The following is a 13,342-nucleotide window of genomic DNA, read 5'->3' as shown; positions in this document are numbered from 1 at the left end:
GCTGTACTCTGTAGGGGGCCTCATGCGGTGTGTCACTACATCGAAAAGAAAGTCTGGCCTTCTGTGAATATGCTGTATTAATTCATCTTGCTTCTGCCTCTTTGCTCTCCACGTTTCATCTCAATATAGCCCCGTGATTCACTATACTCTTACAGCGCATGTTTAATATCATTCCTACAGTTGCAATTACAAATTACAATGTTCTAGGTCAACTGAAACCAAATGTGTCCCTTGGGTAAAAAAAAAAGAGGGCGTTTACAGAGGTAGTATCCAGAGTTCGTTTCTGGAGGAAATGTTTGTCCTATTGTAAGTCGCTCTGCACCATGTTCACTTTGGCGTGCCTCCAGATAAAGATCGTCCCTAAGCTATCTGGACTAAAGCCTGGGCCAATTACAGTCTGCACAGCCAGCGACAGTTGTAGGCTGAACGCACGCATTTTTGTTGGTAATATTATTCAAGCCGTGCCGAGGTCAGCACTCTCTTTATCCTTCTCTCACATGCTCTTCTATTCTCCCACAGACTCCTATCACAGATACATATGGAGGATTTGATGCACACGGGCCTTTTGCCATGATCAGCAGACAAACAAACTAAAGCAAGTCAGTTTGATCTGAAACTGATTTAGCTTGCACTTAAAAATTAAAAATTAAAAAAAAGGGGCATTTTTTACTTCACATGACCGTCAGTTGATTGAATGCGTGTCTGCAGCACACTGCTGGTCAGGCGGCTCCATTATCCTCTACCCAGCTTGTGGCTCCAGACAGACGGACATCCACAGGTTCATTAGTATTATCAGACCGGGAACAAAGAGCCTTTGTGCAGGACGAGGTCACACTCTGACCAGACAGAAAACACTGAAAACCGGTCATAAACAGGCTTTTACCGTTGTAAACTTAACTCTACATTTACATGCCACAATAATAGCATTTATGAATTTGAATGATTATGTGCACTGGAACTGTAACAGTCCCATGGTGCTCATGTGTTAAGTGATGCTAACAATATACATTAACAACGCCACAGAAGGAATTACACCAAAAGACTCATTTTAAGACTCTTTATTAAGAGATTCATAATACAGATGGTCCATTATACTATAATACACTTTTAATTTAAATACATCCTACTGGCAGGTTACTGAGGTCCAGATATAGGAAACATTTAGATACATTACAAAAAACACAAGTTCATATACTGAATGGAAAATACTCTAAACACAATAAAAGTATGCTATATTTAATACCAGAGTTAGATTTTTAAAAAGGAGGTACTCTGAAAAACACCAGTTATACTGGATTGTGAATCCAAAACTTGCTGGGTGGACAGAACACATTACGGATTGCTTGTATTAAAGAAATAAACCTGCTGAGCCTACTCTCCTCTCACGCGTCGTTGTTAGGTCCGACCACTAGGGGTCAGCACAGAGACCTTTGGTGGTCCTGGCCTGGCTGACCTCCTCCATCAGCTCTTTCAGGTACTCGATCTCCCGGGCCAAGGAGTCAGCCTTCTCATTCAGCTCCACGTTCTTCCTCTCCAGCAGAGAATGCTCGTCAAGAAGCGTACCCTGCTCGACTTTCTTCTTCTGCCTGTAACGCGTGGCGGCCGTCTTATTTTGCACCATCTTCTTCAGTTTCTTGGATTTCGGGGCCTTCAAAGTTGCTCTCTCATCTCCGTCTGCCTCCCGGGGGGACTTGACTTTGACAGTGGTGGCACTGGGAGAAGGCGGACTGGCTTTGTATGTGGACTCGGGGTATGGTCTGCTTCTGGAGGGCTTTGGAGAAGGGGAGGAATGAACGATCTGTGACGTGGTGGTTACGGTGGTGGTGGTGATGCCGATTTCGTCTTTGGAAGCCAGCACGAGGACAATGCGGGTCGTTGGCAGGGAGAATACGAGCCTCGGGACTTGGGAGACGACAGACGCTACCACTGGCTTCACCTCACTCTCCGTGACGTCCACTTCACTGCCCAGGTCTAGGGTGTAGGCTGGGGAGGAGGGAGAATCCACCAAGGGGGAAGGGGGGTCTGGGGAAGCCGGCTCAGATTTGATTTCCAGCTCCTGTTGGGGCTCCGGGACACACAGGGGCAAGTCTTCAATGTAGGATTCAGGCTCATCCACTGTAATGACACAAGGATCTGAGCAGAACGTGGGGGGGGTAGGGGGAGGTATACTTGGAAGACAAGCCGAGGGAAGAGTCGAGAGTGCGGGGCTTAAGAGAGAGGGCATTGGGAGGGAGTCGAGCTCCATGGGGCATTCCAGGGCGACTAGGAGGTCTTCTGGACAACTGGGGGACTCTTCAGTAGGACTGCAGGAGCCGATCAGAGAGTCCAGGTCAAACTCGGACAGATCCATCCTCTCAGCCATCCAGTCCAGGTCACCGAACATATCCTCTGTGGAGGCAAATGAGGCAGTATGTTAATGAGAGACGGTGCTCAAAAAGTGCTTCAAATATGTTGATACGGGTGCTTTAAAGATGGCCGTTTTGATGATTATTTTACACAGTCGTTACCTTTGCTGTCATCTGAGACAGCCTGTCTCAGAGGACCAGGGTGGCTCAACCAGGGGAGGGAGAGCAGGTCAGACTCCATCCCAGCTTTGTCCCCCTGGAAGAGGACGGCCGGCGGCGAGGGAGGTGGAGAGTAGAAGGGAGGAGGAGAGGAGGAAGAGGACAGCGATGAGGAGGCGAGGGGCGACACAGGGAAAGCGTCGCCCTCCAACGAGGTCCCTCCTCCTTTCTGTTGTTCTTCTTCTTGGTCAGGGCGTGAAGTCGAGAAGCTCGTGGAGTCAGCCATGGGAGAGGAAGGTCCCCAGAGAAGGGCCTCCATGCCTTCCAGGCCAAACTGTGAGTTTGTCATCATCGTGGTCATAGTGGCTGTTGTTGGTCACAAAGGGTGTGTGTGACGAGGATAGGACAGTTTCGAACTCTTTTTTGCTGTCGGATGCAGCAGCAGTGAGGGTTTCCACAAAGGACCTGAGGATAGGGGAGAGATAAACATATGTGATGGTTTAGCCTTTAATCAGTCATTCATACTTGTGTGAGTGAATAATATAGTGTGGAGCTACAACAATGAATCAATTAGTTGTCAACAATTCAATTAATCGGCCACATTTTCATAATCAATTAAGTCAGCTGGAGCCATTCAGTCAAAATGTTCTTATTGCAGTTTCTTAAATGAATATGTTCTGGTTTCTTTACTCCTCTGTGACAGTAAACTGAGTGTGTTTGAGTAGTTGACAAAACAAGTCATTTGACGATGTCATTTCAACTAATCAATGTATCGAGAAGATAATCGACGATGAAGATAATAGTCCCTCAGCCCCAATATAATGTTAGTATGAAACTAATTACTCCAGGCAAATCACATTTTGGCGCAACACTGCCCCCATCACTGCAGTGCACCTGCTCCACGTCACGTGTTTCCACCCAGCTACCAGTCTTGTGACTCTGACGTCCAGACAGACGTCAGGGCCACGAGCCTACGCCTTCATCCCTCCCTCACTATACAAAACAGCTAGACGTTTGTCCTCAACACGCCTCCGCGAAGCCGCCATTTTGACACAGAGAGGAAATGAACCATTTTCTGGCCGCTACGCAGGCACTCGTGACACCGACACAGACGGTTTATACACATATAGAAAAAGTCCTTCACGATTCAATTAGGTTTAAAGGGTCTCGGTACATTCAATCAAATACTAAATGTTACATTTCATATTAACGGCACGAATTACGTCATCTCAGTAGCTAACCCTGAGCTATAATACAACCCCACGTTACTATATAAAACTATACGACGTGTCAGAGAAAGTCAAAATGTTAAACGTCGAACTAATTTTAACTGGAATTTAACACGAAGTAGCGTCGTGCTCTCGGTGACGCCAGGCTGCCGAGGCGCGCGGCCACAGTAGGCCGTACAGCTGTCATCGACAAAATGTTATAAAAAAAAAATAATACTTACGACATGTTTCTGATTTGGAAGAGACTCAGTGCACGGGTTGGATGCACTGTTTGGTTGGCGGCTGGGTCGCGGCGCAATTTTACACTGCCATTTCGGCCAACAGAGCGATGTTCGACAATGATGTTGCTTCGTTTGTTGTTTCTCGGAAAAGAAGATGGCGCGCGTTGTGGCATGGTGTTGATATAGTTCAAGCAAGGACATGAGGTATCCTTCCGCAGTGCCCACATTATCACTCCGCCATTGTTTATGTTCCGCATTCCATGCATACTCTACTGTCGTCCTAAAAAGTAACCACTGGTACTCATGGTGTTATTTGAATAAAGAGATATTTTTCATTAACTCTGCGGTTTTATTTATCACAGCCATGAATAGTAGTAGAACTACAATCCTGAACTTTCTTTAAAAAGTAGATACTGTATGTAGTCACACATTATTACAAATACATATAAATATTAATATAATGTTGATTAAATATAAGTTGTAAATGAGGCAGTTATTCTCCAGTCTCTCTCTCTCTCACTCACACACATAAACACACAAACCAACAAGTAGTTCTCTGGTTCAACCAAACATTTCCCACATACGATTCAGGTGAAATAGTTCTTCCTGCAGATTTTTAGCCAGCAGGCGAACTCTACCCGAAAACTTGCTTTTACTCGACTTCTTCAGCGTCTGACCATCATTTTCTGTAAAGTACTGATCCATTTCCTTCGCAAAAGCCAGAAGCAGTCTCTCTGACGACAGCCCACACGTGGGTGTAAGAGAAGCTCCCCTATCCTTGGTTGTGTTATTCTTTAACACAAACTGTGACAGGTGTGCCATCTTCAGTGAATCCGGCTGGGCTCCTGCCCTCTGTAACCTGGCAATGTCGTGCCTTTGAAGCTCATTCATCCCACTGAGGATAAAGCCCAGGCAGTGTTCCAGATCGACAACGTGTCCCTTATAATCGTATACTAGTTTCTCAACTGTCATCCTATTCACAATCTTCTTTTTGTCCATGGCAGAGCGGGCGCCAATGCCCCCAGCGGACGCCACCATACCAACACCAACGGCGGTAGCAATCAGCGAGGCACCTAAGGTCGCAGGAGCGAAGGCGATACCCAAGACTGCGGTCACCCCTCCGATAGCACCCGTGGTGCCCCCAGCAATGTCCATGCTTTTGCCCCTCTTCTTCATCTTGTCCAGGGTGTCGGAGATGGAGCTGAACTCCGTGATGAGGTCCCGCAGGTTTTCCTTGCGTTTCATCATGAGGAGGTTGTAGAGACGCAGGGCCTTTCTCACATTCATCGCTCTCTGGATTAACGATCTGCACAGGGTCAGAGGCAAGAAAACCCGTTTCTTTATCTGGCTCATTCAGTCCTGAAATAGTTTAGCTAATTAACTTTCATTGACATTAAAGTGCTGCTACACAAAAGGCCATGTTGTAATTAGATATCTAGAACTGTTTAACATAAAACTGTAACTATCTATTTTGCATGCTCTGAAGCAGTTTTCTTTCCTGTTGTAACACAGAACTAATGGCACCAAAATGACACAATGAATTCATATGATAGGTTCTGTGTGGTTACCTGATTTCCTCCTCTATACTGAGGCCATACAGAGATGAAGCCATGCCGTCATATTCTGTTGGAGTGACAGCACAGAGATGGATTATTTCAAATGACAAATTATTGGCAGTCAATACAATAACGTTTGATGCATCTTTAGGCTTCAAGAACATGACACAATATCTATCTAGAAAACAAAATGTTGTACTTACTTGATATTTTTTTCAACCATCTCAACAGCCCATTGATGTCCTGAGGGAAACAGGTTATATTCTTATCAATGAATATGGCCTCTCATGTGGAATCACAAAGTGATGTTTTAAAAGACATTGGTCGTGGAGAGACAATACATTCCATTCATGAAACTTCCCCAAACTTAGCACAAAATTAATAAATAGCTGTACCTCTGCATCCTCAGTGGTCTGTTGATGAGGAGAGTAGTGCCCGGTCTGGTAGCCTACTGTTGGCTTCCCTGGTGTCTGTAGTGTTTAACGGACACAAATTAATGGATCAGAATTGATTAAGAGCATACCACTGTCTACATCGCGATCTGTATCTCACCATCTTATCCAAGTCCTCCGGCAGAACGTCCAGGTAGGGGCAGTGCCCTACTTCATTGTACACTGTATCCGAAGGTTCCTCCGGTTCAGGAGGGGGAGGCGGGGAGAAGGACGGTGGTGGTGGTCTGGTCTGTAAAAAACAAAGAAAATGACGTTGTTGATCAACTCTGCTGCTCAAAGATGCAACAACAGCGTTTCTCCAGAGCATACCACTAATAAATGGTTTGGGGCTTTTCCGCAAACTTCACCATTAGATTGACATTTTGGATTTTGAATGAAATAATGGAGGGAGTTAAGTAAGTAATAATCCAACTAATATGTTCAGTACAAACAGCACTTGGGCCGCCCCTCCCGAAATCTGCATTTCAGGCTGACTGACAGAACAATGCAAAATGCAGCAAAAAATAGAGAAGCCCTTTGTGGAAGTCATATTCTCTATTAGTGCATGAGGGAAAAGCACATGTCTCTCTGCACCTGTCAGTGTTTTGGCCCCTCCATCACCTGAATTCTGCAGGGGCTCTCATACCTGTGGAGACGAGGTTCCACCCAAGGAGTCAGAGCAGGCGAGGGAGGACTGCGCGGGTCGAGGCGGAACTGCAGGTCTCTCTGGGCTGTCTGTGGCCTGGAAACCAAAGACATTCACATCGTGGTTACATAACGCGGTTGAACGCGACCAAAACGTTGAGCGTATTCCAACACGGTTGCTGAACTTTCTTGATGTTGATTGTAGAGTTGGAATATTTACTCCTTACCCACACTCACGCAAAACACTCAGTCCATAATGCACAACTTTTAGCCTGTAATTTACCGTTGTACTACCAGTCCCGCAGAGGTTCACCTCTTCGTTAGAGAGAGCTGGTGACACTGGAGGCTGTGGCACAAAGCTGATGTGGGAACCACTGGATTGCAGACTGTCATCACTGTCGCTCTATCCAAGATATTAAAAAGACAGAAATAAATAATTATTGAACACATTACAGGTGGTACATATTGTATCGTACATAAAGGTTGGGATGAGGTGAAACATGTTAGCCCTTACCTCATATTTTAGCCTCATTGAAGATCTTGTACTGTAAAAGATGGAGGGAGGAGGGGGGCGTTCAGGCCGCGGTGCTGGAGGAGATTGTATTCTCTCAGTATTGACAGCTGGATTCTAGCAGAGAAATTAAGAGGGAGGAAGTAAGCTGTAGCTCTCTAGTTGCCCTTGTATTATTTAAGGAGTATTTCTTGTAATAACACACGTAGCAGTCTTTTAAGGAATGAAATGAAGCTCGTTATTTTGGTTCAAATGTTAATAAAAAGCTGTACCTCTGCATCCTCAGTGGTCTGTTGATGAGGAGAGTAGTGCCCGGTCTGGTAGCCTACTGATGGCTTCCCTGGTGTCTGTAGTGTTTAATGGACACAGATTAATGGATCAGAATTGATTAAGACCATACCATTGTCTATGTCGTGATCTGTATCTCACCATCTTATCCAAGTCCTCCGGCAGAACGTCCGTATCCGAAGGTTCCTCCAGTTCCTCCGGTTCCTCTGGTTCAGAAGGGGGAGGCGGGGAGAAGGACGGTGGTGGTGGTCTGGTCTGTAATATACAAAGAAAATGACGTTGTTGATCAACTCTGCTGCTCAATGATACAACGACAGCGTTTCTCCAGAGCGTACCACTAATAAATGGTTTGGGGTCTTCCTCACACTTCCAGGAACAAGGTCTTTCTCTGGAAATACAAATGTTTAGCCATGTTTGCAGCTTTGCTCTAGAGCTATGACGTGGTTTGACCAGGAAAGAGGATGATTTCTACTGACTTTTCCGCAAACTTCACCATTGGATTGACATTTTGGATTTTGAATGAAATAATGGAGTGAGTTAAGTAAGTAATATTCCAACTAATATGAGAATGGGAAGTCTTTATCTTTGATAATCTCCTAAAGTAATTAAAAAGTGAGCCTTTCAAAGGATACTCTGTTGGTGCTTTCTCTTCTTCTCGATCAAGGAGACTCTTCAATTTATAGGGGAAATTACTTGTTTTTGAGTTAACTTGGATGTCACTTTCAGTACAAACAGCACTTGGGCCGCCCCTCCCGAAATCTGCATTTCAGGCTGACTGACAGAACAATGCAAAATGCAGCAAAAAATAGAGAAGCCCTTTGTGGAAGTCATATTCTCTATTAGTGCATGAGGGAAAAACACATGTCTCTCTGCACCTGTCAGTGTTTTGGCCCCTCCATCACCTGAATTCTGCAGGGGCTCTCATACCTGTGGAGACGAGGTTCCACCCAAGGAGTCAGAGCAGGCGAGGGAGGACTGCGCGGGTCGAGGCGGAACTGCAGGTCTCTCTGGGCTGTCTGTGGCCTGGAAACCAAAGACATTCACATCGTGGTTACATAACGCGGTTGAACGTGAACAAAACGTTGAGCGTATTCCAACACGGTTGCTGAACTTTCTTGATGTCGATTGTAGAGTTGGAATATTTACTCCTTACCCACACTCACGCAAAACACTCAGTCCATAATGCACAACTTTTAGCCTGTAATTTACCGTTGTACTACCAGTCCCGCAGAGGTTCACCTCTTCGTTAGAGAGAGCTGGTGACACTGGAGGTTGTGGCACAAAGCTGATGTGGGAACCACTGGATTGCAGACTGTCATCACTGTCGCTCTATCCAAGATATTAAAAAGACAGAAATAAATAATTATTGAACACATTACAGGTGGTACATATCGTATCGTACATAAAGGTTGGGATGAGGTGAAACATGTTAGCCCTTACCTCATATTTTAGCCTCATTGAAGATCTTGTACTGTAAAAGATGGAGGGAGGAGGGGGGCGTTCAGGCCGCGGTGCTGGAGGAGATTGTATTCTCTCAGTATTGAGAGCTGGATTCTAGCAGAGAAATTAAGAGGGAGGAAGTAAGCTGTAGCTCTCTAGTTGCCCTTGTATTATTTAAGGAGTATTTCTTGTAATAACACACGTAGCAGTCTTTTAAGGAATGAAATGAAGCTCGTTATTTTGGTTCAAATGTTAATAAAAAGCTGTACCTCTGCATCCTCAGTGGTCTGTTGATGAGGAGAGTAGTGCCCGGTCTGGTAGCCTACTGTTGGCTTCCCTGGTGTCTGTAGTGTTTAATGGACACAGATTAATGGATCAGAATTGATTAAGACCATACCATTGTCTATGTCGTGATCTGTATCTCACCATCTTATCCAAGTCCTCCGGCAGAACGTCCATATCCGAAGGTTCCTCCGGTTCCTCCGTTTCAGAAGGGGGAGGCGGGGAGAAGGACGGTGGTGGTGGTCTGGTCTGTAATAAACAAAGAAAATGACGTTGTTGAGCAACTCTGCTGCTCAAAGATACAACAACAGCGTTTCTACCACCGTTGCACTACCAGTCCCGCAGAGGTTCACCTCTTCGTTAGAGAGAGCTGGTGACACTGGAGGCTGTGGCACAAAGCTGATGTAGGAACCACTGGATTGCAGACTGTCATCACTGTCGCTCTATCCAAGATATTAAAAAGACAGAAATAAATAATTATTGAACACATTACAGGTGGTACATATCGTATCGTACATAAAGGTTGGGATGAGGTGAAACATGTTAGCCCTTACCTCATATTTTAGCCTCATTGAAGATCTTGTACTGTAAAAGATGGAGGGAGGAGGGGGGCGTTCAGGCCGCGGTGCTGGAGGAGATTGTATTCTCTCAGTATTGAGAGCTGGATTCTAGCAGAGAAATTAAGAGGGAGGAAGTAAGCTGTAGCTCTCTAGTTGCCCTTGTATTATTTAAGGAGTATTTCTTGTCATAACACATGTAGCAGTCTTTTAAGGAATGAAATGAAGCTCGTTATGCCCTCACAGTTGGCTCAGAAACTGAAGTCATATAGTGATTGCCTCCATCGATTGTGGGTTTACTGGAGATCATAGATTTGCTTCGTGGTGGTCTGGGAGGTGGAGAGCGAAAAGGCAGAGGCGTCTTATAGTCTGCAGGATATTCACTGAGTTGGGAGCTCTGATGACAGAGAGAAATGACAAAAAAAAATGAATGCATGCTAATTAATACACACTATTATGACTTCATCTTAGAGAGAATATCACCACTCACCACCACACTGGTTGCAGTGCTAGTCAGGTCTGCATAGTCAACAGTGTCGTTGTTGTTGTTAAGCTGGGACTTTGGTTGCATTCGAGACCTGGGACGAGGCACAGGCTTGACTTTAACCTCTGACTGGCTTCCATCTGTGACCGCAGGCTGACAAAAAACAAAACGTGAGTGAAGCAAAATGTCTCGTAGTGCATGAGAACATATAGCTCAATAACCGCAGCGGAGAGTTTCATCAAGTGTATACCAAGAAGTTCAAGCTGAAGGATTTCTATTCCTCAAAAGATGAAACACGACACACCAAACACCATTCAGCGATGAATGCATTGAGATGAACCACATTGAACAGGAACTCATGTTTACCACTGGGTCATCCCGGTCTTCGTAGGCCGACTGTGCGACCTCAAAGGAGCTGTTGATAGTAGACTTCATTGGGCACTTTGTCCTGGGGGGTTTGGGCGGCTATGGGGTTTAACAGTGGTAGAAGTTAATGGTCTGGTACTTCAACTATTGAGATCAGAGCAAAGGCTACCAAACAACCAATCATTGGTTTCAGATTGCTACACGTGCACCGTAGCGCTGTGCTGTCCTTCTCTTTGTACATGACTACATTTTTTTAAATAATACACTGTATATTTGCTCTTCAGCAACTCAAACCCCTCAAGAATTAGATTCTAAAGGCCTTTATAATGTCCGTTGATGTCGCGCTTTAGTGGTACGTATTTCTTCATTCTTTTAGTCAATGAAATGGCCCCAAATCAGTTTGACACACGTCGTCCGTGGGGCTTTCAGGGGTCGTCTTTTCCCAGTGAATAGTCTTGATTGCCATACTTTTAAGAGGAGACAGACGTTCTTAATTTGTGTTTGACGCTAAATGCTGTTTGTCATAAAGAATAATCGAGGGCATTTTGACATCGTATGAAAAGCACAGGTGTGCGTGTTGCATCCCTGTCACACTGCCATGACCTACTGGGACCCTTGAACAGAACAGAGCCACCGTTAATGTTATTAGTAACACCTGTGTTTTCCCTAATGTCAAAACAAAAAACAGAAAAAGCTCATCGTAACTGTTGCCATTCCGGTTTCCAGAGCACAGTCACAATAAAAGCATTATATGTTTGTATCATATCACACCCTTCAAGGAAGTAATCACATTTACGGTGACTTACTGTAGATCCTTTTTCTTTTCTGATATACTGTTGACAAGTTAATAAGCACTGTGCCATTATGTGATGAGATCCAAGCTCTGTCTATCAGCCAAAGAACAAAATATGTTTGCAATGCATTGTAAAAGAAAAACAACAGCTGAGTTGAGATCTGCATTGTTTACAAGAGCAATATAAGCCCTCCTGGTTTGCAGGACATCCGACTCATGCAACACGGCTATTTCCCCTAGCATTGTAATTGTTGCTTCTCACTGTTGACCTCCACATTGCTATTTCAGATTGAGCTTGTGAGTCAATGCCTGGCCCAAAATCGTAATTGGCTGCGCTTTCCCTCATGACACGTCAAAATGTCTGATGTAACCTATTAATGTACAGACCTCCAAATATAATATCCAATAACAAACAGCATTCTTTTTTTGAGTGAATTGGTAATGCATTTAACCAGGGGTGGAAGAAACACTCAGATCTATTTCTTCAGTAAAAGTAACAATGCCACAGTGTAAAAATAGTACAAGTAAAAAAGCCCTGTGTTCAAAATCTTACTTAGGTAAAATACAAAAGTGTTAGCGTCATAATATACTCACAATAACAAAAGTGAAACTACTCATTATATAGAATTTTGTATTAACAATTATAATTTTTAATTATTATAATTTGCAGTGTATCAATGTAACATCAATATTAGAAGAATTAATCACGGTATATGTTGCAGCTGGTAAATATGAGTCTCTAAAGACCCTCTAAAGCAGGGGTGTCAAACTCATTGTCGCTCTCGGGCCACATCAGCATCATGGTTGCCCCCAAAGGGCCGGTTGTCGGCGGGGGGGGGGGGGGGTGCTCCTTCGTCTTCGGTGGGGGGGGGGGGGGGGGCGTATGTGGCAGCTGGTGGAGGTGTGCGCGGCGCGTGCGGATCGGGGAGGAGCTCCGCCGTGCGCGATACAACGGATATTTGTAAATTGTCCGACTTTTACATTTTTTTTTTTTGCTGGCGGATTCGCGGGCCACATAAAATGACGTGGCGGGCCGGATCCGGCCCGCGGGCCGTATGTTTGACACCCCTGCTCTAAAGAGTCTGTATCCTTTAGGCCCAACTGTTGTATACAAGACATATTTGACTATTCACATACAGAAAGAGCTAATTCTTACCATCATGTTTATCAGTTTAGTTACGGATCCAGTAAGAAATGGTCAGACGATGTCCCCATGCCTTTACATGCCTTTACTCTCTTCAGGCCATATTTGCCATCGATGCCTTTTCCTCTCTGTCGTCCCATCCAAAGGTGTTATTTACCTGCGACGTCACACACGAGAAAAGAATGTGGGGGAGGACCCTCTTTTTGAAAAAATGTCCACAACAAGGTGGAAAGAAGGCTATACATTTAGTCTAACACCGACATTCAGACATCTACACGGACACAAACTCGACACCGTCAGATATGAGGATGTCGCATAGACTTACATTCATTACCTGGAGGCTAACCCGAACCGTGACCGGCACCGAACACCGCCCTTAACTCAAAAATAACCCCAAAGTTGAATGGTTTACCTTTCAGGGGACTCGCTTTTCTGAACAGCTCGAAAGTCTGATTGAAGGTGATGGACGGTGTGTGTGTGTGAGTGTGTCGATTTATTGTGCGTACGCTAGTCTTTATGTCAATGTGGTTTTGCTGTCTGTGGAATTTAAAAACTTGTTCAACAGGCCAAGGGAGTGCCTGCTTTGTGATGTCTGCGAATGCTTTCAGACTTTGTCATGAGCCTCCGTCAGAAAGGGCAACATGTTGAGTGGTGGCTTGGATGACTCAGCCTGAACTGTTATTATCTGTGGTTTGGAATTGAAACTATTCTTTTATTAGTCATAATGCATGCTACTGAGTGACATATTTAGTTTGACCTCAAAATGAGAGTTTCTTTGGGAGACATTTGGGGAATTTTGCTCATTCTCTCTCTTGCCGAGAGTTCGAGGAGAAGATTGACACCACTCTCGTGGCTGTAGGGTCAATGTGCAGCTGGAGCCAGAAGATGGTT

General features: G+C 44.8%; 2 protein-coding genes across 4 annotated transcripts; both read right to left on the bottom strand.

Annotated features, from left to right (window-relative positions):
• Nucleotides 1–1,043: 1,043 nt before the first annotated feature.
• atf4b (activating transcription factor 4b) lies at nt 1,044–4,102 on the bottom strand. The gene is made up of 3 exons (XM_079177112.1): nt 3,955–4,102; nt 2,508–2,969; nt 1,044–2,388 (listed from the first exon to the last, which is right to left on the bottom strand). The coding sequence occupies exons 2-3, from the start codon at nt 2,863–2,865 to the stop codon at nt 1,409–1,411; spliced, it is 1,338 nt and encodes a 445-aa protein (XP_079033238.1). The 5' UTR covers nt 2,866–2,969; nt 3,955–4,102; the 3' UTR covers nt 1,044–1,408.
• Nucleotides 4,103–4,303: 201 nt separating this feature from the next.
• On the bottom strand, nt 4,304–12,968 carry LOC306709971 (uncharacterized protein). 3 transcript variants are annotated; one of them, XM_079178308.1, is made up of 22 exons: nt 12,864–12,968; nt 12,464–12,608; nt 10,515–10,613; nt 10,155–10,301; nt 9,909–10,061; nt 9,662–9,775; nt 9,461–9,550; nt 9,252–9,356; nt 9,095–9,169; nt 8,826–8,939; nt 8,595–8,714; nt 8,313–8,408; nt 7,527–7,640; nt 7,370–7,444; nt 7,101–7,214; nt 6,870–6,989; nt 6,588–6,683; nt 6,063–6,191; nt 5,906–5,980; nt 5,714–5,753; nt 5,523–5,577; nt 4,304–5,260 (listed from the first exon to the last, which is right to left on the bottom strand). In XM_079178308.1, exons 2-22 carry the CDS (start codon nt 12,467–12,469, stop codon nt 4,516–4,518), a joined length of 2,682 nt encoding a protein of 893 aa, XP_079034434.1. In that variant the 5' UTR covers nt 12,470–12,608; nt 12,864–12,968; the 3' UTR covers nt 4,304–4,515. The 3 variants fall into 3 exon arrangements, with proteins under 3 accessions (XP_079034434.1, XP_079034435.1, XP_079034436.1); XM_079178309.1 differs by lacking the exon at nt 9,461–9,550; XM_079178310.1 differs by lacking the exon at nt 10,515–10,613.
• Nucleotides 12,969–13,342: the final 374 nt, after the last annotated feature.

This window comes from Pholis gunnellus (assembly GCF_910591455.1).
Source record: "Pholis gunnellus genome assembly, chromosome: 17".
Taxonomy (NCBI): Eukaryota; Metazoa; Chordata; class Actinopteri; order Perciformes; family Pholidae; genus Pholis; species Pholis gunnellus.
Note: the sequence above shows the minus strand (reverse complement) of the source record. Positions and strands in the feature narration are given on the sequence as shown.